This window comes from Asterias amurensis, chromosome 1 (assembly GCF_032118995.1).
Source record: "Asterias amurensis chromosome 1, ASM3211899v1".
Classification (NCBI taxonomy): Eukaryota; Metazoa; Echinodermata; class Asteroidea; order Forcipulatida; family Asteriidae; genus Asterias; species Asterias amurensis.
Window position 1 is genome coordinate 19,308,487 of NC_092648.1, and position 20,525 is coordinate 19,329,011.

At 38.1% G+C, this 20,525-nt stretch overlaps 1 protein-coding gene across 2 annotated transcripts; it reads left to right on the plus strand.

Annotated features, from left to right (window-relative positions):
• Positions 1–61: 61 nt before the first annotated feature.
• Positions 62–18,735, plus strand: LOC139950967 (uncharacterized). 2 transcript variants are annotated; one of them, XM_071950098.1, is made up of 19 exons: positions 62–207; positions 947–1,199; positions 1,860–2,048; positions 2,930–3,126; positions 4,121–4,235; positions 5,286–5,462; positions 5,964–6,167; positions 6,687–6,797; positions 7,251–7,448; positions 7,913–8,062; positions 8,994–9,199; positions 9,437–9,560; positions 10,393–10,596; positions 11,211–11,411; positions 12,143–12,259; positions 12,929–13,076; positions 13,895–14,154; positions 15,569–15,705; positions 16,068–18,735. In XM_071950098.1, the coding sequence occupies exons 2-19, from the start codon at positions 1,031–1,033 to the stop codon at positions 16,347–16,349; spliced, it is 3,189 nt and encodes a 1,062-aa protein (XP_071806199.1). In that variant the 5' UTR covers positions 62–207; positions 947–1,030; the 3' UTR covers positions 16,350–18,735. The 2 variants fall into 2 exon arrangements, with proteins under 2 accessions (XP_071806199.1, XP_071806962.1); XM_071950861.1 differs by having other exon boundaries at positions 950–1,199.
• The last annotated feature ends 1,790 nt before the right edge of the window (positions 18,736–20,525 follow it).

Genomic DNA, 20,525 nt, shown 5'->3' on the forward strand with positions numbered 1-20,525 from the left:
TTGAACGTGCAATATGTGGATACCAGTGACTGAAAGGTCAATCAATCAGTGTGGCCAGCAACATGCATAGCAACATTCCAAACCGTCTGCTAGCGCTTATTTATTGTCTAAAAAGGGCCGAGGTTCTGCTCCTGATTCTGCAGTGAAAACAGAAAGTTCAGATTACCGATCATGCTCTTATCTCATGGGTATATACTATGATATGATGTAAGTTACTGTAACTGAAAATTCTAATCATAAACAACTCGTTTTTGACTTTGAGCGTACAAAAGATTATTTATACATATAATTTATTATTATTTATAATTATATCAATTATCATTATTTTTTAATGGAAATATGAATCAGAATTGCAATTAAATATTGCTAATTTATTACAATTTCAAGACTCATTATAAGTAAAAGTATCAATCAGTTCATTGAATAATAATTTTACGTGTTTCCTCCTTCGGGCTTCGGTGTTTACCAAATTCTTTATTTAAAGCAGAATGTGTTTTTTACTTGTTGTTTTAACTTTGACTTGAGCAGGGCAGGCTGTTTATTATTTGTCATGTTGCCCAATTCACCAAGTCTACTCTTCCTCTTGAGTTAGGGGTTTAGTCTTACCAGTTGGTCTTACTCACAAATTCTTATTTTTTAATAAGTCTTTATTTTATAAGTCTTACGACTCCTATCCTAGGCTAAAAAAAGAGGCCATGGTGGGTGGAGCTTAATTAAGCTTGGTTACATGGGCAAATAATTATCATGGTATCATTTGTTATAAATTAATGACACTAAATTGTAAGCTAATTTTATCAATTTACCGAGAAACAAATGAAGGGTAAATTAAAATTTGCACAGATGTGTCATGTTATGTTAATATAAATATTATTTGTTAAATCCCACCAAGACAATGGAAGAAATAATGGCATAATGTTAATTATTGTTTGTTGTGTTTACTTTTCAGAAGAACACGTCAGAAGTTGTTTTGAGACTCGATCCAGTGAAAAAAAAAGAGGGCTACGCCTAGCCCTAGCTGTCAGGTGTTTAAATGGCTCTAAAAATCAGCTCATCAAAAGTCGTACAATTCAGCAATGAGAATAGAATTCTAAAAGTACCGGATCTTGCAAAGGAGGGCAATCATGTCGTGTTTGCTCAATGTGACGCCCAGCCTCTATCACCTCAAAACCCTTACTTCAGAGTGAAAGTAGTTCAGCAAGGTAGGAATGAATTATGGAATGTCACACATCACATTATAATCATAATGTAATTATTGTTAGTTTCATCCTGTAGGTGTTGAATGTCAGGTTTGAGAGGGCAAGGCAATTTTCATTTTGCTGTAGGACACCGACATTGAAAAATCTCAAAGTCTATTTGAAACTTTTAAAGGAGCACCAGGAACAAGACCAGGGCAACAGAGTCCATGGCCTCACGTTTGTTTTGTACATTTTTTTAAGCAGGTTGTTATTAGCATTAATAAATCTGGTGTTTCTGTTCAGCAGAGTGGGGGTTCGAGTCCTGGTCATGGTACTTGTGTCCTTTAGCAAGACACTGAACCGTTAATGCTGCGTCCGTTGGATGGGCTCTAAAGCTGTTGGTCCCGTGTGTTGTATAATGCATGTAAAAGAGCTCAGTGCACTTATCCTGGTGTTCCTGGTTTGATTGGCAGCATATTCCGCCACAGCACCTTGTAAACCATTACATGGTGCTATGTAAAGGAATTGGTCTCATACTTCAAAACTTAGCCCCCAAAAACATTGCAGGAAAATACTGAATGTTGAAGCGCCTTGCCCGTCACTTAGTGACGGATATGCATCCTTTATAAGAAGCAACTATTATTATTTTTGTATTATTATGACCTGATTTGTTTTTGCCTTTAGCCAAAGACGCTGTCGTAGCCATTGGCCTCAGCAACTTTACTACTGATTTGGATGCAGAGGACATTCAAAATGATGAAATTGATGTCTCATCAAGGAGATCTGATGCTGTGGCCTACTTTAGCGATGACGGGAGCGTCTCAAGCCCCGCTAGTAAAGGATCTAAAGAGTTTTTACCAACTTTTGGCCAAGGTAACCATCCCATTAAATTTTCTTGTCATTATCTCAGATTTATTCTGCACAAAGATGATAAACTCCTGTGCCATCAGAATATGTATCTAGACACCTGATCTAGACTACGTACTGTTTAAAACTATTTTTGTTGCACATTGTTAGGAAATATATATATTTGAATGACATTTTCATCACATGTGACTCTTAAAACTTGTTTCTTAGAATCAAGAAGACCTCAATGTCATAAGTTGTAAAGAAGACATTATTGCTTAATAGAACTGAGCATGCAAAAACTCTTTAACAAAAAAGTGGATTTGTATACAGTGTGTCAGTTTGTGGCATCGATGACGATGACCTTTGGTGAAGTATGACCTTTTGAGTGGTGGTAGAGATCTCCAGAAATGAGTCCCCCCCCCCTCCCCACAATCTCTTAGTCCTTGACTTCATCAATGTTATCCCCCATCAATGATCAAACGCCAACTCTTTGAGGAACTCACACAAATATAGTATGACTTTGGACTGGGGTGTCTTGGACAAGAGTAAGAGCACCAAACCCAAGCTCTGTTGTGTTTCTGTTCAGTTAAGTGTGAGTTGGAGTCCCGGTCATGACACTTGTGTCCCTAAGCAAGACACTAAACTATAATTGCTTCTCTCCACCCTGGAGTAAATGGAAACCTGTGAGGGCAGAGATGGTTCTTGTAATTGATTTGTTGCACAAGCTGTATACTCCCCAGGGAGCTGAGATGGTTTAAGGAATGAGATAAATGGCCCAGTGACCAGGGGTAATAATGTTGGCTTTAAGACTTCTGGGTGTGTAAAGCGCTATATAAAAACCAATTATTATTATTATTTTTATTGTAACGTTTCACTGATGTGCATTTTTTTGACCTCTTTAACAGGTGACGTCGTAGGTCTATGCATAGACTACTTTACCCCAACCAAATCCCTGGTGTGTATCTATAAGAATGACAAGTTGGTTCAGCGGCGTTGGTTATCACTGAAACCTGAGTTTCTATTCCCGACCATCAATGTGTGGTGGGGGACGGTAGAACTACATGTAGACTGGCTGAGCTCCTCACCGCCAAGTTGTTCACAGGTAATTAAGTTTTGAATATCTTAACCCTAATACATGTTAGTATTACCCATAAATCTATTCCGAGATGTTATTTTTGTCCTTAGTTTTATTGTTTCTTCTTGCAGTTTTCTTGAATACACTTCTATTTGAGTATTCAAGACTTATCTTGTTCATTCGTCATGCAACTCAAATGCTTGACATTTGTTTCTTTTCCAGATGTACATACATGTACAAAAGGAAGAAAGACAATTACATGTAGTTTAAACATTCATTAATAATTTCTCAAGATTATTTGCACATAAAAAACATACATTGATAACTCACAGGTGTATTCAAATCGAAATTTAACTTAAAGTGCAAGTTTAATGGGTCTGTATAGATTTTGTAATGAAATAAAATAAAAGCAGCTTTGGCTGGTACAATGCATTTTGAGAAACATTTCACTATGAAGTACTGTGCTTATAGAAAAATATGTTAGTTTTTATTCCACAGAATTTGAATATAAGATTTTGTATTCCTATTCGGGATTGTTGCACATATTCACTCCAGATTTTTGACAATATCTCAAAAACAAACAACCACCTTTTGAAACAAACATTTCATGGGTTAGTTTAGTTGTATATATCTACATTTATACAGGATTGAAACCTTTGAAGAGTTCCAAAAACTATACGGATCCTTGAAGTAAAGATAAAATGTAAGATTCATGCAAGAAAAATACATTCAACAATGAACTGACGCAAGCTTCAGAGCCCAGCATCAGAGTCCAGCGTTCCCCAGAAGACGATCAGAGCATACTGATCGAAACGTCAAGTTAAACCAACGGTTCCTTTTCAGAACCACCCCAACTCATTTAGAGATTATCATTGTTACCGCAAACTATATGACGCAAGCTTCCGAAGATTTCAAATTCTGTTTGTCATGTTAAAACAGCAGGTCATTTTTCTTTCTCTCACTTTTCATTTAATTTATTAAAATTTATTCAGATTTCTTTGTAATTTTGTTTTCCCTACAGGATAATCTGTCGGACTGGAACATGCCAGATACAGTCACCACAGATGACAACCTGGTCAGCCTACGGACATCATCAGAGATAGCTGCTATCCAAGCACCGTTCCCCTTCCATACAAGTAAATGAAATTCTTACAGCCTTGATCATGAGACACACCATTACGTTAGTTGGACACTGTCGGTCATTACTCAAAATAATTGTTAGCATACAAACTTACTTGGTAACAGAGCAATGGAGAGCTGTTGATAGTATAAAAACATTGTGAGAAACGGCTCTCTCTGAAGTAACATAGTTTTTGAGAAAGAGAAAATTTCACACTCAAATATTAAAAGACTTCAGGCTTGAGGCATCTGAAAGCATTTAAATTTGTAAAAAAGTGGGTTTTTTTCTTTTCATTGTTCTCCTGCAACTTCGATGACCAACTGAGTCCAAATTTTACACCGGATTTTTTATTTTATGCATATGTTGGGATACACAAAGTGAGAATACTAATCTTTGACAATTACCAAAGGTGTCCAGTGCCTTTTCTTTAACGTGGCTGATTCTGAACCTTGTCAGTAATTTCTAAGTACTGTGTATACAGTGCTAACACACATCGGTGTATAAGGGTAAAACCAAAATGAACATTCTTTGTCCTCAATGCAAATTTAACATTTATTACATCTTTGCAGTACCTGCTGCTAAAACATAGGTTTCGAACAGGTCGGGTAATCTTGGTGGTCTAGTTGGTATGACACTTCTCTAGAATTGCAAAGGTCGTGGGGTTCGAATCCCGCCCGAGTATTATATGCCTGTGATTTTTTTCACAGAGCTCGGGAGAAAGTTATACATAAGAACTAGAGGGCGCACGAGTGATGCTTCGTGCACAAACGCCGCGGGACCGCAAGATGACAAGCGCGTCATTCTGCACGCGCGTTGAATATGAAATACACGTTTGAGTTTTTTTTATTGAGCTCTCACGTGATGCTGTTTGTTCAACTTACAAAATGGACGCACAAACACACGCTGTGACATGCCAGTTTTGTCAACTTAGAACATGGCCGCCTGCGCGCATGCCGGATCGCGTATATAGGCCACTGCGCCCTCTAGTTCTTATATATAACTCTATGGTATGGGTGAAATCAAAATGAACATAATTTCTATTTTGGTGTTTTATTTGTTGGCACAGGTGCAGAGCAGTATATGGAAATGACTATTGTTGCGATGGAGGAGGATACTGTAATTGGACCTGTCATTGGAGTGACATCAGCTCTCCTTGATGACGGTAAACTCCCTGGTACTATGATGGAGGCTATTGGATACAGTGCAGCAGATGGAACTATTTACTATGAGCACCCTATCAATGGTACAGCAACTTCTTGTTTACCAATTTTTATTTTCATTATTTGTTCTCAGTTTAATCTATGTGAATGTATAGACTATGTGGAACAAAATTATTGTTGATTTCTGGCATCTACTTTTGGTTGGCTGAAATAAGCTGATAAAATGGCTCCTTATTATAAAATAAAAGAGGGCGCCATTTCTCACAATGTTTTATACCATCAACCTCTTCCAATTACTCGTCACCAAGAAAGGTTTTATGCTAATAAATATTTTGTGTAATTACCAATAGTGTCCACTGACTTTAAACAAAATTGCTCAGAACATCGAATTATTTGAGTTAGAAATTACCCCTTTCTCAAAAATTACATTGGTTCGGAGGGAGTAGTTTCTCACAATGTTTTATACTATCAACTGCTATGCGTTGCTCATAACCAAGTAATTTGTTATACTAATATACGTTTTGAGTAATTACTAAATGTCTCCAGTGTCTTTAACTCTCTTTTCTTGGTAACTCCAAATCCAGCAACTCCATTGGGAGACAACTGCAAATGTGGTACTGGTGATGTCATGGGATGTGGACTTGTATTCAGTGACCCCAACGAGGCAGACAAGAGAAAGTCAGTGAAGGTCATCATCTACTTCACTAAGAACGGAAAGGTGGTCCACCATCACGCCATATCGCAACCCATGGGTGGTTTCTATCCAACTATTGGTCTAGCATTCCAAGGTAAGACGCAACGGTCAGGGATGAGATTCTTCCACCTTTTGATGGATTTCTGTCTTTTCCAACTTCAATTCAGACTTTTAAAAGTTATTGACTTTGGCAAATTAACTTCTGAAGCGGCATACGAGTCATATCCTTTCTTTACTAGTCTGCTGGGCGAGTACAAAAATTGTTCCTTGTCACAATAAATGAGGGGTACAGTGGTAAAATCCCAAAGAGAGATTGTTTTTAAAATGGTTTTACAAGTCTTGCTGTGTGCTAGATTTAACTGTAATTGTTTTTTTCAAACCAATCACCTGGATAATTGTTGGCGGAATGACTGTGATTTCTTTGCTTCCACTTGGTGACTCCTTTTTACCCTTTTAGCAAAGATGTTTATTTCACCAATTCAAATATAAAAAGGAAAAATTGAGAACAAACTCACATATTTTTCAGTGGCGTTTTCATAGCATCACTAGTGGCTTCATGAGATTCCTTTTACCCATTTTTGTAACCCTCTTTTGTGTGTGTTCTTGTTGCCAGGTTGTATCGTGAAGATGAACACACAATGTTCAGCACCTCCCCTGCCTGATGTAGAAGACTGGCGAGTGCAATCAAAGAAATTTCAAGGCTTTGGGCTCAGCTTTAGCAGTGGTAATGAAACTTCCATCAGAGAGTTGTGAAACTCAAAGTGTTTGTAAAAATTTTATTTGATTAAAAGTGTCAAGAAATATTAGTTTGACAATTTTTAAAGCTTAAAGGGACACTTTACCTTTGATCGGGCGAGTTGGTCTATGAAAATCTCGTTTGTAACCAGTTGTTATAAAATGCATAATGGTTAGGAAGATGTTTTAAAAGTAGAATATAATGATCCACACAATAATGCCTCGTGGTTTTCCTTAAATTACTTTACGAACTAACACGGTCGGCCATTTTGACTCTTCAAGTTGGCATGCAGTGTTAGCTCATGCCGTATTAGGCAATGTGTGTCCCTCTACGTCTACAATAATCTACCTGACATACGTTGTAGGAACAGAGCATTATTTTCACAAGGGGAAGAATTATAACATCGTAACCATGTAGTTTTTCTGTTTTTTTTCCCCCCAGCGGAAATCAACCGATCCACCGGTCCAACTTTTAAGGACGGAACAACGTCTGGTGATTTTCGCTTCAGTGAGTTACTGGAAGTACCATCGGGCGATGTGATCAGGCCAACAAAGTCAGGTTCCTCTAAGCAGCTTCTGCAGCTGTTGAAAACGATGACTCCAGAACAGCGTTACTTCACCATCACCGTCACTGAAGATGGTGAGATATTAGCAAGGTTAAGCTACAAGTTACGCAAGGAAATATATGAACGTGAACATCCACAAATTGTGTTGTGTCTGGGTGACGTCGCCACTTTGGGCTTATTTCATGCTCACATACCTCTCCGGAACATGGTCGTACCGTTTTGCAGTCACTTGGACACCCCATTTCTTACACAGATCCCAATGAATTACCTTAGCCAACCTGTTGTGTCTTCTAGTAATTACTATTATTATTTCATCTTATCACAGCATGCAAAAGAAAGATCATATTTTCATTTGTGCCGGTAACTCCTCGATCGGGCTACATGCCGTCGCCGTAGATCTCAAGGATCTTTCTTAGGATCATCGCTGTTCCTAAAAGCGCCGCCTTCTGCAACCGATGTTTCTTCAGTGTTTTCAGAATGGACTATTATTATTATTATTATAACTATTATTATTACTATTATTATTATTATCTCTTAGATCCAAATGGTAAGGTTTCTATTGGTATAACTCGTGACAAGCAGAGTGTCGGCGAACTTCCCGGTGATCTAGTCGACACTGTTGGCTTCTCATCATCAGGAAAAATCTCAAACGGCGAGGAAAAACACAGTACGGAAAAATACGTCAAAGGTAACACTGTCAAGAAACTTGTTGGAGTGCCTCGCACTTTTTAATCTCTTAAGTTAAAAGATGTCTTTCTGATGTGGATTATGGTCGTCAGTTTGGGCAGATCTTTACAGGCACTGGACACTATTGGTAATATTACTTAAAATACTTGTTAGCAAATTGTTTTACTTGATAACGAGAAACGGAGAGCTGAATAAGTCAAAAGTCAAAGGCCAGTGCCTTTTAGAACTGTTTAGAGACCATCGCGGTTGGGAATGACTTGTACTAAGATGCCCATAACAGCTGCAAACACTGCTGCGAAACTTTACCTACTTCTACTCACCAAAAAGGTCAAAGATGATACTAAAGATAATCAGAGTAAACTGTTTGAAATGTCAAGATGTCGAGACCACACCGACCGGCTCTTTTCAGAGCCGACACTTCCACAAAAGATACACAGTCGAACCCGCAAATTTACTATATTTTTTTTATAGTTACTTCTTATGTCCTGAATTGTCATTTTCCAGTGTTTTCAACGTTAACCAAACAACATTTCTGTTTCATCTATTTTTTTTTCTGAAACTTTTTCAAGAAATGATGATTGTACAGAAATGAATGGTCCGTAAAGGGAATTCCTCACAACTTAAAAGTTGTGAGGAATTCCAAATACTTATTCTGAATTTTCATAGGAAACGAAGTCATATTAAATTACAACAAGATATATTATAAGTATTATTTTGGAATGTTTCAAAGTAGTCAGTGGTGATGTTTGTGGTTTTTTACAAAAAACGGTACTCCATTCAGTTTATTTTAGATAAATTTATTCGTTTATTCGTACATGGATGTATTTTGATTGTGAAAAAAAATTGAAAAAAAGAAGAAAAAAAACAGTACTCCATTCAGTTTCTTTTAGTTAAATTTATTCGTTTATTGACCCTGTTTAAATTTGTTCTAGGAGATGAAGTTGGCTGCTTCGTGGAATATTTTGACCGTAACTTGAAGATAGTACATTTTATCAAGAATGGACAACTGGTTGGTGTGGCTCCAATGACCGGTGGGAGTGCGGACATGTTTCCAAGTCTTGGGTTCTCCGGTGAGCAGTGTGCGGTCAGAGTCAACTGGCCGAGCCCTAGCCTTACTCTTTCAAGCACGTTCTCAAAGGTAAGATGACACAACAGATTTTGGTCATGTTCCCTGTCTCCCATAACAGTAACAAACGTTGATGCACTGTTACAACAGGGAACCAGACTATTTTTTCCCTTCCAGCCTCGGTTTGGTTTACATTGAGTTGAATGGGAAACAAATCAAGATGGCCGCATCATTATAAAGATAATAACAATAATTGGCCCCTAATGTTGAATTAACATTATTTTCCTACTGTTAATTTCCTTTCATCAGAATGATCTTTCTAACTGGATAAAATGTTCTGGGTTGATTCTACGTGGGTCCTCGCTGACTGTGCAGAAGAAGAAGAGGAATCAACACGCAATGAGCTTCAAGTCACCTCAACCACTCACTAAAGGTGAGCAAGATTATTTGTGTATCTTATGAAAAAAAAGTAATAATAATTTTCTTTTTTCAATTCAATTCAAGAATTGTACACTTATTTCCATACTCTCATAAAAGAATAACGATAGTTACATGTATTACGGAGTAAAGCAAAACATATCATGAATAGCAGTAAACATAAATAAATGAATTGAGTAGTGGGCCGTTTTGGTAAGCATGAGCTTGTAAAAAACAGCCAGACAGAAAAAAAAAAGACAATCAGACAGACAGACAAACAGACAAAAGGACAGGATGAACATAAGACATGACACAACGAGGTAACCAAACATGATAACATCTCCTGAGGATGACTAGAGCATGCTTGTCGAAACTTTGAGACCAATTAAAGAACTGACTCCTTGGTAGTGCAGTTTATAACGATCCTATAAGCTAAAGTAGTAGTCCTAACCGACTTTCTACTTTCTGCCCAGTTCGTAGCTAAAAAGCACTTCATGTAATACACCATATACATGCACATAAACCGTCAAACCTGTAGGAGTTTGAGATCTATTGGCAATCTGGGTCAGAAGAAAATAGTGAAAAACTGATTACACATTTTGCATTGCATCGATGCAAATTTTGCGTGTGAATAAACGCTTAGCGATAAACTCCAAACGGGAAATAAGCTTTATTTATTTCTCATCAAATATGACATTTCAGACAGAAATATTTCAAGGGATGTTTTCTACTATCACCATCATTAGACTGTGTAAGTTTGTTGTAAATCTGTGGTTTTCAAAAAAAAAAAAAAAGAATTTTTCAATTGCTTATTTTTATTTTTATTTTCCTTACTTCTTTTTTTTTAGCCTGGGATTACTTTCAAGTGGCTGTCAATTCCACGATGCTGTCTACCGTAAATCAGCACATAAGCAAGGCTCCTGTAATCGGGCTGACTAATGTCTTAGGGAACAAACCATTCAAGGAATTATCCAATGGAGACAAGGCGAGAGATTTCCGTTACTATTGCAATACAAATAGCATAGGTTACAAGGATGCCCTCTCTAATGAAAGTAAGTGGTGTCAATAATGCTTCATTTATAAATAAATTCATTCATTTTGGGAGTGATAAAGTGTTGAACCATTCATAAGTAGGGCATGTCAACATGAGGTCCCTATGCATGGTCAGTATTTTTTTCTACAAAAGAACTGTCCTGCTTGTTAATGACTGCCTTCCTTGGGTGAGGTAGGATATAGACCGATCCATTAAGCTTCGCCCCATTGCGTACTGACCAATCACAATGCAACGAAGGTCTGACAAATAAGGTCCGACATGCGTGTGCGTATGCTTGGCGCGCACGGCAGAGTTGTGCAGAAAGGCATTGGAGAGGCTCACGTGTTATTGCTCACACGTGCGTCGTGGGCAGAGCCTAATGGATCGGTCTATTGGCAGAGACTATTAGCTTTGCTTAGTGATTCAAGGGCAAACAAGTTCTCTAAGAACTGATCTATACAGCAAAGTAGCACATTGTGTGTTAACTCTAACTGAGTACAAGAGCTCGATAGATAAAATAAAAAAAGATTTAAAAAAGGACTTGTTAGCTCTTGTGCAATGCACTCGAACCATTTTTTTTGAAACTTTGAAATTAGACTTGACCTATTCTCAATTATTTCCCCTCCCAATTAGAGTCCAAGCTGCAAATATTAATAGAGAGTGGCGATCGACTAGGATTCGGTATAGTCTACCCACCCAAGAAGAACCAACCAGATGATCGAGCTTCTCAAGTGGTGGTTGTGTATTGTACAATCGGTGACACTCTCCTCCACCACAGGGCCATGGAACAACCGGCTGGTGGCTTCTATCCCATCATCTCCCTCTATAAATTTGGTACGTTTCCTGCCGAGTTCCCCCCTTTAAAACCACTTATTGTCAAGATTTATTTTAATTTCCAGAATGGCATTTTTTTTTTTTGTATTATAGAATACCCTTGTTACAATGAAACAAGTATTATGCGTGTGCGCTTTTTTTCACAGGACTTGGGGAAAAGGTAATATTAATGTAGTTCTTACAAAGCTCTCTGTCATACCCGATGGGCATCTGAAAGCGCTCAGTATTTTTGTATGTAAGGTATGCAGAGCTACGCTTTGAAGTATGAGGTGTATTCCTTTACATGGCACCATGTAATGGTTTATAATATGCTGTGGGACAATATGCTGCCAAAACAAACCAGGAATATTCGGGCAAGTTCCCTTCTTTTTTTTGGATTAAGTGCACTGCAGTGCACTGGGTTCTTTTACGTCCTTTACACAACACACAGACCTATGGCTTTATGTCCCATCAGAAGGACGCATCCGAAGGACGCAGCAATAATGGTTAAGTGTCTTGCCTAAGGAGTTAAGTGACACAATCGGGACTCGCACCCACGCCCTGCTGATCAGAAATACCAGAGCTTGAGTTCGGTGATCTTATCCGCTCGGCAAATACCAAGTATACAGTGCTTAAATACACATTAGTGCAAGGGCAAAATAGCAAATAGTACAATTGTCTTCTGGTTAAAAATAAAACATCTGTGCTTACTCCATACCAACTAAGTGTAACTGGGTAATGCTTTATTGCAGGAAGTGAAGTAGAAATCATCACAAATCCCAAGCCCTTTCCCTTGGGTGATGTTTCAAGTTGGATGGCCGAAGCAGAACAGTTGAGGAAAGATATCATCCAGGCCAAGAAAGACGAAGGTCAGAGTCTCAGCACTTATTGGTTTATTTCTAACTTATCCTGGGGAAAACTTTTTTTAGGGAAACAATTTTTTCAAAGGTGCCCAGCAATAACAGTTAACTTTGGAGGGGTTGGCATGGGTGATGGCATTTACATCAGAAGGTTCTGTAATTATTCTGTGTTTAACAAATATTTTACATGTACTTCATTAAAATGTCAAGAAATTGTTACGGCTAGATTTCTGCATTAACGTGCGTTGATTTGAAGTATAGTACGTCCTTAGCACAACCCTTAAAAAAGTCATGGCAATGCGCAATATTTTTGACCCCAAGAGGGCGCTGTCAAACATATTGGTATCAATTCTGGGGTATATTCATTCATACCCAAAACGGTTATTAAAGACTGGAACCAATTACCACCACAGACATCAAATACATCACGGACAATAAGACCTTTTAAGGAGCTGTTATGATCCACCTCAAAAGCAACTTAAAAACTACAGTGCAACAAAAGTGACAGAATGTTGATTAAAACTGTGCAGAGCGAATGGCGTATACTCCCAAAGTGATAAAAATACTATTGAGAGTGCCCTCACATGTTAAAAAATATGGCGCATTCAGATACAGCTTTAGATTTGTTGTCTCTCACTGAGTAATGGTGGAGTTTTTGTTTTATTTTATTGAATGTAGCTGGCTACCACAGAATGAGCACTGAAGAAAGACAAGAGAACCCAGCCTCACCTGCAGAGGAAAGGCCACAGAATCACCTGAATAAATACAAGATTCTTATATACTATGACCCGGCACGCTACAATGGGGCGACTCACATACAAGCACAGTAAGTATTGGTCATGTTATTAGGGTGTCATGTGCTTGGCCAAAGTCTCCAAAGACTTGATTTATAACTATGATATAATCATTATTGTATATACAGAACAATAGATCGTTGGACAGAGCAAAAAGGAGTGACCTAGAAAGACCCACTCAAAGCAAAAGGGCTTGTAAGACCTAGAAAGACCCAGTTGGTTCAGCAGAAAGGACATTATTTCTCCATTGTGCGCGTAGGTCGTACAGTTCCTATCTGCTTTAAGCAGACTTTTGTGTTTTAAAATTACCCTCATAAATCATGCTATGATTTTTATAAAAACTTATGGTAGGATTGAAGCAACTGTAATGGTAGTTGTTGTCTTTTAAACAAAATAAAATGAAACACAAAAGATTTTGATTTCAAGAATTTGAAGTGCTTCGCCATTAAAGCATTGGATACTTTCGGTAAACAGTATTGTCCAAAGACCATACTACGTGTATCACAACTTATATATAAAATAACAAACCTGTGAAAATTTAGGCTCAATCGGTCATCGGAGTCGGGAGAAAATAATGGGAAAACCCATACCTTGTTTCCGCACGTTTCGCCGTGTCATGACATGTGTTTAAAATAAATCCGTAATTCTAGTTATCGTGAATTGATAATTGTTTTACTGTTTTCTCAAAAAGTAAAGCATTTCATGGAATAATGTTTCAAGAGAAGTCTTTCACCATTACCTTCTGTAAACCCTATTTGTAAATCTGTGAACTTTTTTTTTTTTTTTCTGTTCCGAAAGTGTATAATGGCTTTAAATTGACACACATTTTTTTTGTTTCTGACCAAATCAGGCTGGAAGAGAAGGGATTCGTTGCAATTCTCCCTCCCATCTCCTCATTGGAAAAGGAAATCATGGCCTCTATCAAGACATGTGACTCCTTAGTCTGCTGTATGGGACCAGAGATCAGCAACAGCCAACTTGCTGGTAAAGTCTTGGATCTGGCCAAGGAATCCGGAAAACCCATCCTGCCCTGTATCCTGACCAGTGTCAACTGGCCACCAGAGGGGGCTGCGCAGGAGCATTTCCACATGCTCACGATGGACAAAATAGGTATGTTGAGTTGAGCAGTACATCACATGGCGGAGTATCTTGGATTAATGATAGTCCCTGATACAGCTGGAGTTCAGTCAAAGTGAAAGTTGTGGATGTGTCATGGCCAAGCGGATAAGAGCACCGAATTCAAACTCTGGTGTTTCTGATCAGCAGAGTGTGGGTTCGAATCCCAAGCCATGACACTTGTGTCCTTGAGCAAGACACTTAACCATTGCTTCGTCCTTGGGATGGGGCGTAAAGCTGTTGGTCCCATGTGTTGTGTAACGCATGTAAAAGAACCCAGTGCACTTATCGAAAAAGAGAAGGGGTTCGCCCCGGTGTTCCTGGCTGTGGCTGCTGAAAGTGTTAAATAATTGGGTCTCAGAATTCATCACTGCAATATTACCTATCCCTCTGAAAGTTTGTATATACTTAGTGCTTGAGTACCTTGTTTGGTAGATACGTGCACTATATAAGACTTCGATATAATTATTATTATTATTATTCAAATTTGTGTCAAGTCTGGCTTAATGCCTCTGCGCTGGATTCACACAAGGTTGCTGTCTGGTTCATGGTGTGCCATTTTGGGAGAGAAATTGCATCATGAAATGATATAGACTGCAGTTTAGACAAAGGACAGGCAACAAAGAGGCATGCAATACGGCCTTAACTTTACTTCTTTTAGCAAGTTGCCTACCACGCAGAAACACAGACTAACTCGCAAAATGTAGCATGTATTGACACCAAGTAAATTTAAAAAAATAGTTTTATTTTAATATTTTGAAAATGTTGATGAGAGATCGCCTAACATCATAAAGACCATGGAGAGCCACTTCAAGGTGACGGCTACTCTTAACTGATTTGGGCTATTGATCCAAATCAACTGCCACCAGGGGCACGTTGTCAACTACTCTATTGGCTGAACCAGGGCTAACCCCCTTAATAGTCCGTAAGGACGTAGGCATGGGTATCATCCAAAATGGGGTAAACACCAGTTTGAAGTATGACAATGATTGTATACCATGGGACACAATATAAATATGCAAATGAGGTATCTGCTGTTTACCAAATGCTGTGTGTACTGGTCTATAATTATAACAACATGGAACTATACATACAAAGAACCAAGTCAAATAAATAATGCAAGGGCAATTAGTTTTGTGTAATCTACTCGTCGAAAAAAGCACCTCAAAAACCCAACACTTGTTGACGAATATTATATTGCCTCTAGCTACCGGCAATCTCGATGGTCTAGTTGTTAAGACACTGCTCTAGAATTGCAAGGGTCGTAGGTTCGAATAAACACCTGTGATGTTTTTATTTCACAGGATTCGGGGAAGTACTGAGTATACAGTGCTTACACACATTGGTGTCTGGGTAAGACCAAAATTAATATAATATTGTTGTTTGATTTCCCTAAATGCGTGTGTAGAGATGACACAAGATTTTGATTGGGGTGTGGACCAAATCGCTGAGAAGACTCTGGATCTAAAGGGCAAAGGTTACAATGGAAAGGTCATCAAGGTCGAGATAGGTGAAGGGGCCAAGAAGCTGTATACAGATGCTCAGGTGAGTTTCAGTCGGTTGATGTCATTTAAAGGGTCTTTAAAGGGTCTTTGATTGAAATCATCTTTCTCAGAACGCCAAGACAATCTCATTCAATCGCCATTTTCAAAACTTGTGAAAATATTACAAAAATTAAAACGATAAATGAAAGAAAAAATAGTTCAGACAACTGTCCTAGAGGGGCAGGATAGAGGGTGGGGGAAGGAGCAGAGGTGGTGTAGATCGATAAAAACTGAGCACCATCACCAAGTTTAAACAGATACTGTCAAAACGACTTGCAAGATTTGCATACAACTGATTGTAACCGCCACACCTTGGCAAAAGTTTTCAAACACTCAACTAGAAATTGACACATTTCTCTGCAGAAAGGAAACCAGACGACCAACAAGGAGAGTGATCCAAACGCTCTCAAGAAAGCAGTCATAGACGCCGATAATAGGAAAGCTACCTCCTTTGGGAATACTTCATCTTCCAATAGCCCTCCTCCAATGGTGGTTTCAGACAGGCCCCACAGTGTCACCCCACAAGGAAAGACCGACCGGGTAACCTCTGGGCGACCGAGGTCTCAATCTGCTTCGGGCGGGGCACAGGGAGGGGCTGGTCAAGCATCCGGACTACAGAAATCCAAAATGTGTTTGATTTTGTGAGGTGTGGCTTTCCTTTCTTAGAAAGAATTTTTTTATGAGTGAAGAAAGTATTGTAATCTGGAGGGGTAGGTGTAAATTGAAAACCTCTGGCCTGAAAGAAATATATATTTTTGAAGAGACTGGTCATTGTGTCACGTCATTATTTCTGGAGAATTAACTGTAGAGGTACGTATTGACCCCATTCACCTTGGGCCCAATTTCATAAAGCTGTTTTAAAGCAGAAAATACTGCTTGACAATTTTCTTTGCTTAGCAAAAATTGAGTCGGGCACCAGCAACAACGATGCAAACTCAATGTAATCTGGACTGGTAACATGATTCTGTTAAGTGATACTATTCTGTGCTTAGCAAGTTTTTATGCTTACAGACTTAATAAGATTGGGCCCAAATCTTGGTTCAATAGACCTTTATTAGGTGCCACCATGTTAGTCATGCTCCCTGTATCCAATAACAGTAATGAATGTTAGTATTCATAACACCAACAAGGAACCAGTCTGTTTGGCCTTGGTTTGGCTTTATTGGAATGGAGAAAAATCAAGATGGACACACCGTGATAAAAGGTTTATACAGAGTAGTCTATACAGTGTAGTTTGTTTAAATGCTGAATAAATCTGTGATCATGAATGAATTTAAATCTATAATCATGAAAACAAATTTCGTAAATATTATCAACACTGTTTGTTTAAATGCAGTGTTTAAAAAGTATGTGTTTTCTGTACTTAAATCTGATTGACTGCAAACTGTGCAATAGTGTCGACATTTTCAGAAGTATTTTTCACTGCAACACTTTATGTTTTTTTCTAACATATTATTTTGGGTTGTTCTTTCATTTAGCAGACCTTCGAGAGAGCAAGGCCATTTTCCTTATTGAAAAGGGCACTTCCATTGGAAAATCTTTAAGTCAATGGTAAACTTTTGAAGGGGCACCAAGGCCAGTACCAGGGGGCAACAGGCTTCTGTGAAATTCCAGGCCTGATTTAGTAATCCACCCATCTAAGGTTTCAGTTTGTATATATTTTGTATGCCAAATCTTTTATCAGCGATACAAAAACATTTTTTGTCAATTTTTTATCATCAAATGTATATTGTATATTTGGCTGAATTCCATGCACTGTTTGCATCCTGCCTGTCGGGTTTAGCAATAGTGAGTTTACACCGGCAGGGATACAACTGAAATGTGGTATAGGATATTTTGAAAAAAACTAAATTATTTCCCACATTCTTAAGTTGTTTTAGTCACATTTAGGTTTTTTTTCTCTCTCTGGATTTGTTAACAGTATCTGCATTTTGTTGTCTTCCAGATTCAGGATTGAAAACAGTCCTAACTTTCATTAAACAAGTATGGGTGTTTGAAATTAAACGTTGTTACATTAAATTGCCAAAGTCTATTTCATTCCATGCACTCTGGACCAGCAAGTAATTGGGTTTCTTTATTTTGATCCTAAATTTGTAAATCAAGTTTGCAACATCCTTTTCTAAAATTGCATCATTTTTAATAGATCTTATGCATTGATGTCATGCAGCTGCCCTCCGGAGATAAACTGATAATGAAACAATAAAAAACGCATGGATTTGTTCCTGCGGCGCACAGGATTGGCGCGCGATTCCCTGCTCATAAGTGCCAATTCTTTGCTTGCGGTAGGCCGAGCCATGACATTGGACCCTTATCTAGTTGTGCGATTATGCACAAGTTGTGGTCCTTTCTATGATATTCATCAAAAGATCTGTCCATTGTTGACAAATGTCAATAAAACTTTCTGGTTTTCTGTGAGGCTTTGTCTGAATTGGCGGCTACGGCTACACCTATGGCTAAATCACTGCATCATAGAGCATTAAAGTATAGGACTTCCTTAGCAACACCCTTAGCAACAGTTGTAGCCAATAGCAACAGTTGTAGCCAACAGTTGTAGCCGCCAATTTGGATAAGTTTGAATGAAGCACAATTTAGGTGGCCTTGATGTTAACCAGTGTAACTTTGTAAACTCGAAGTGGCCTTTGTTCTCACCCAAACTGGAAAAAATTGAAAAATGTTCAATAGAAAGAATAAAATTGAAATTTTTTTACTGCTGGGAACTCCAATGTATAAGAAATTTGAACATTTATTTATTTTATTTGCACCTCAGGTCTTTTGATAAAATTTAAGTTTAAAAGAATTCAAAATACTCGCCCGTTCATTTTTGGCAGTTCTCCATGTTGTATCGTATATTTTTGAACACATTGAGTAAATCATCAAGAGAACAATAAAAAATAAAAAAACAATTTATTTATGTTATGAGTAGGAGTTACAAATCTTTCAGCTGATAGACATAAATATTCTAGATGTTGTTTTCTAAGTACTGTGAGGCTCATAGCAGTAGAATGTAATAAATTTGATCTTTACAAATGTCCATGAATGAATAAAAGTCCGTTTTATTTCCGTTTAATGGTGTAGTTTACTGACCATCAGCAATTTGCAAAAAAACAGGCCTGTGGAAATACATAGAATTATGAACTCCAACCCAGTTATTGCATACACAGGCTGGCTGTCACATTACAAAGGGCACAGTCATTTTTAAATAGTTTCGGTTTAAAGAAATATTTACTCGAGCGGGACATGAACCAAAGACCTTGGATTAACATACCGGTGCCCTACCAACTGAGCTATCCAGCCTAACTTTAGATTAGTCAATTGCGTTGGGTGTCGGGGCTGAGCAGATAAGAGCATCTGACTCGAGTTCTGGTGGTTAAGTTATCGGGATGTGGGTTCGAGTCCCGGTAGTGACACTTGTGTCCTTGAGCAAAACACTTGACCATAAACTTCTCTCCACCCAGGGGTAAAATGGGTACCTTTGAGGGCAGAGATGGTTTTTGTGAATGATTAGTTTTGAGTGAGGTAGCTCGCAGCACCGGCTGTATTCTCCCCAGGGAGCTGAGATGGTTTAAGGAATGAACTATATTGCCCAGGGGCCTTGGGTCATAACATCAGAAGCGCATTGATACGCCCTTCGGGCTGTGATAAAACGCTATGTAAAAAGTGATTATTATATTAGTATCTTTATTCAGGTGTGCCAGTCAGAGGCTATACAACCATTTGCTGTCATGCAACACGACCAAGTTAATGAAACAACTAACTAACCAGATAAATACACAACAATATTTTAGGCAGAACAGTCACTTTTTATTTCGATTTGTAATCAATACAGTATATCACACTGCAGGGGACATTGCCAAATGCAAAGCAACTTATTTTTATCATCATCATTGTTGCCAACAAACACGCCATATTTTTAATTCATAAAAAAAAAAAAACCTACACAAGAAGTCGTAAACCAGTGCTATCATTTATCATTCTATCAAAAGCTTACAGACCTTCAAACAATCTTGGTAAATTATAAAATAACTCTGATATAATCGTCAACGAAAAAAACTTACATTCTCTTTGATTTTTATAGTCTTTATTTTAAATAATAGTACAATCTTATCCTCACTTATTTCTGTGGTTTTACTTCATACTAAACAGCGCATGAATACGTACTAATCTCAAATCTCAAAATAGTAAATAATTTACGTCGTCCACGGATGGGTTAGTGGCTTATTACGACATAATCTACAGTTCACCTTTCTAAAGCCTTAACCGAAATGAAAGAACAGGAAATATACTACAGTAGCGGTAATGGGAGACAATTGGGGACTCTAGGTGGCAGCAGACTTGCCAGATAAATCCATTGTTCTTGGAACTGTGAGCATGCTCAGAATGACGCGAACAATGGAAATTTACCTTGTCTGCTGCCATCTTGTGTTCCAAAGTCTCCCATTGTGTAAAAGGCATTTGCATATACTGTACAGCTATTAATGGCATGCTCTCCAATTTGCTTAAATTGTTTTTTTTCCTCTTTTTTTTAGTATTCCAAAAATTTGTGCGCAATTGGTGACTGGTATCATGCTCATTTCTGCTTAGCAGACAATTGTTAAGTAACACTTTGTGCTTTAGCAGCTCTATGAAATTAAGCCCTGAGGTCTATAGCTCGCTGTGTCTAGCATTCCAGTCAATTGACCCTACCAGCAACCCTTTGGTTTACAGGAATGTTTGGATCCCTTTAAAAATTTGCCTCTCTGAAAGGCAACAGAAAGATAGCCATGTAGAATGTAGCTCACCAGTATCACACTAATGTGTTATCTCGGAACTGTGAGAAATGTT

Coding starts and splice junctions, on each gene's coding strand:
- LOC139950967 (XM_071950098.1), top strand. CDS start 1,031: ATGGCTCTAAAAATCAGCTCATCAAAAGTCGTACAATTCAGCAATGAG. Junction 1,200..1,859: donor AGTGAAAGTAGTTCAGCAAG/GTAGGAATGAAT, acceptor TTTTGCCTTTAG/CCAAAGACGCTGTCGTAGCC. Junction 12,260..12,928: donor CCAGGCCAAGAAAGACGAAG/GTCAGAGTCTCA, acceptor TATTGAATGTAG/CTGGCTACCACAGAATGAGC.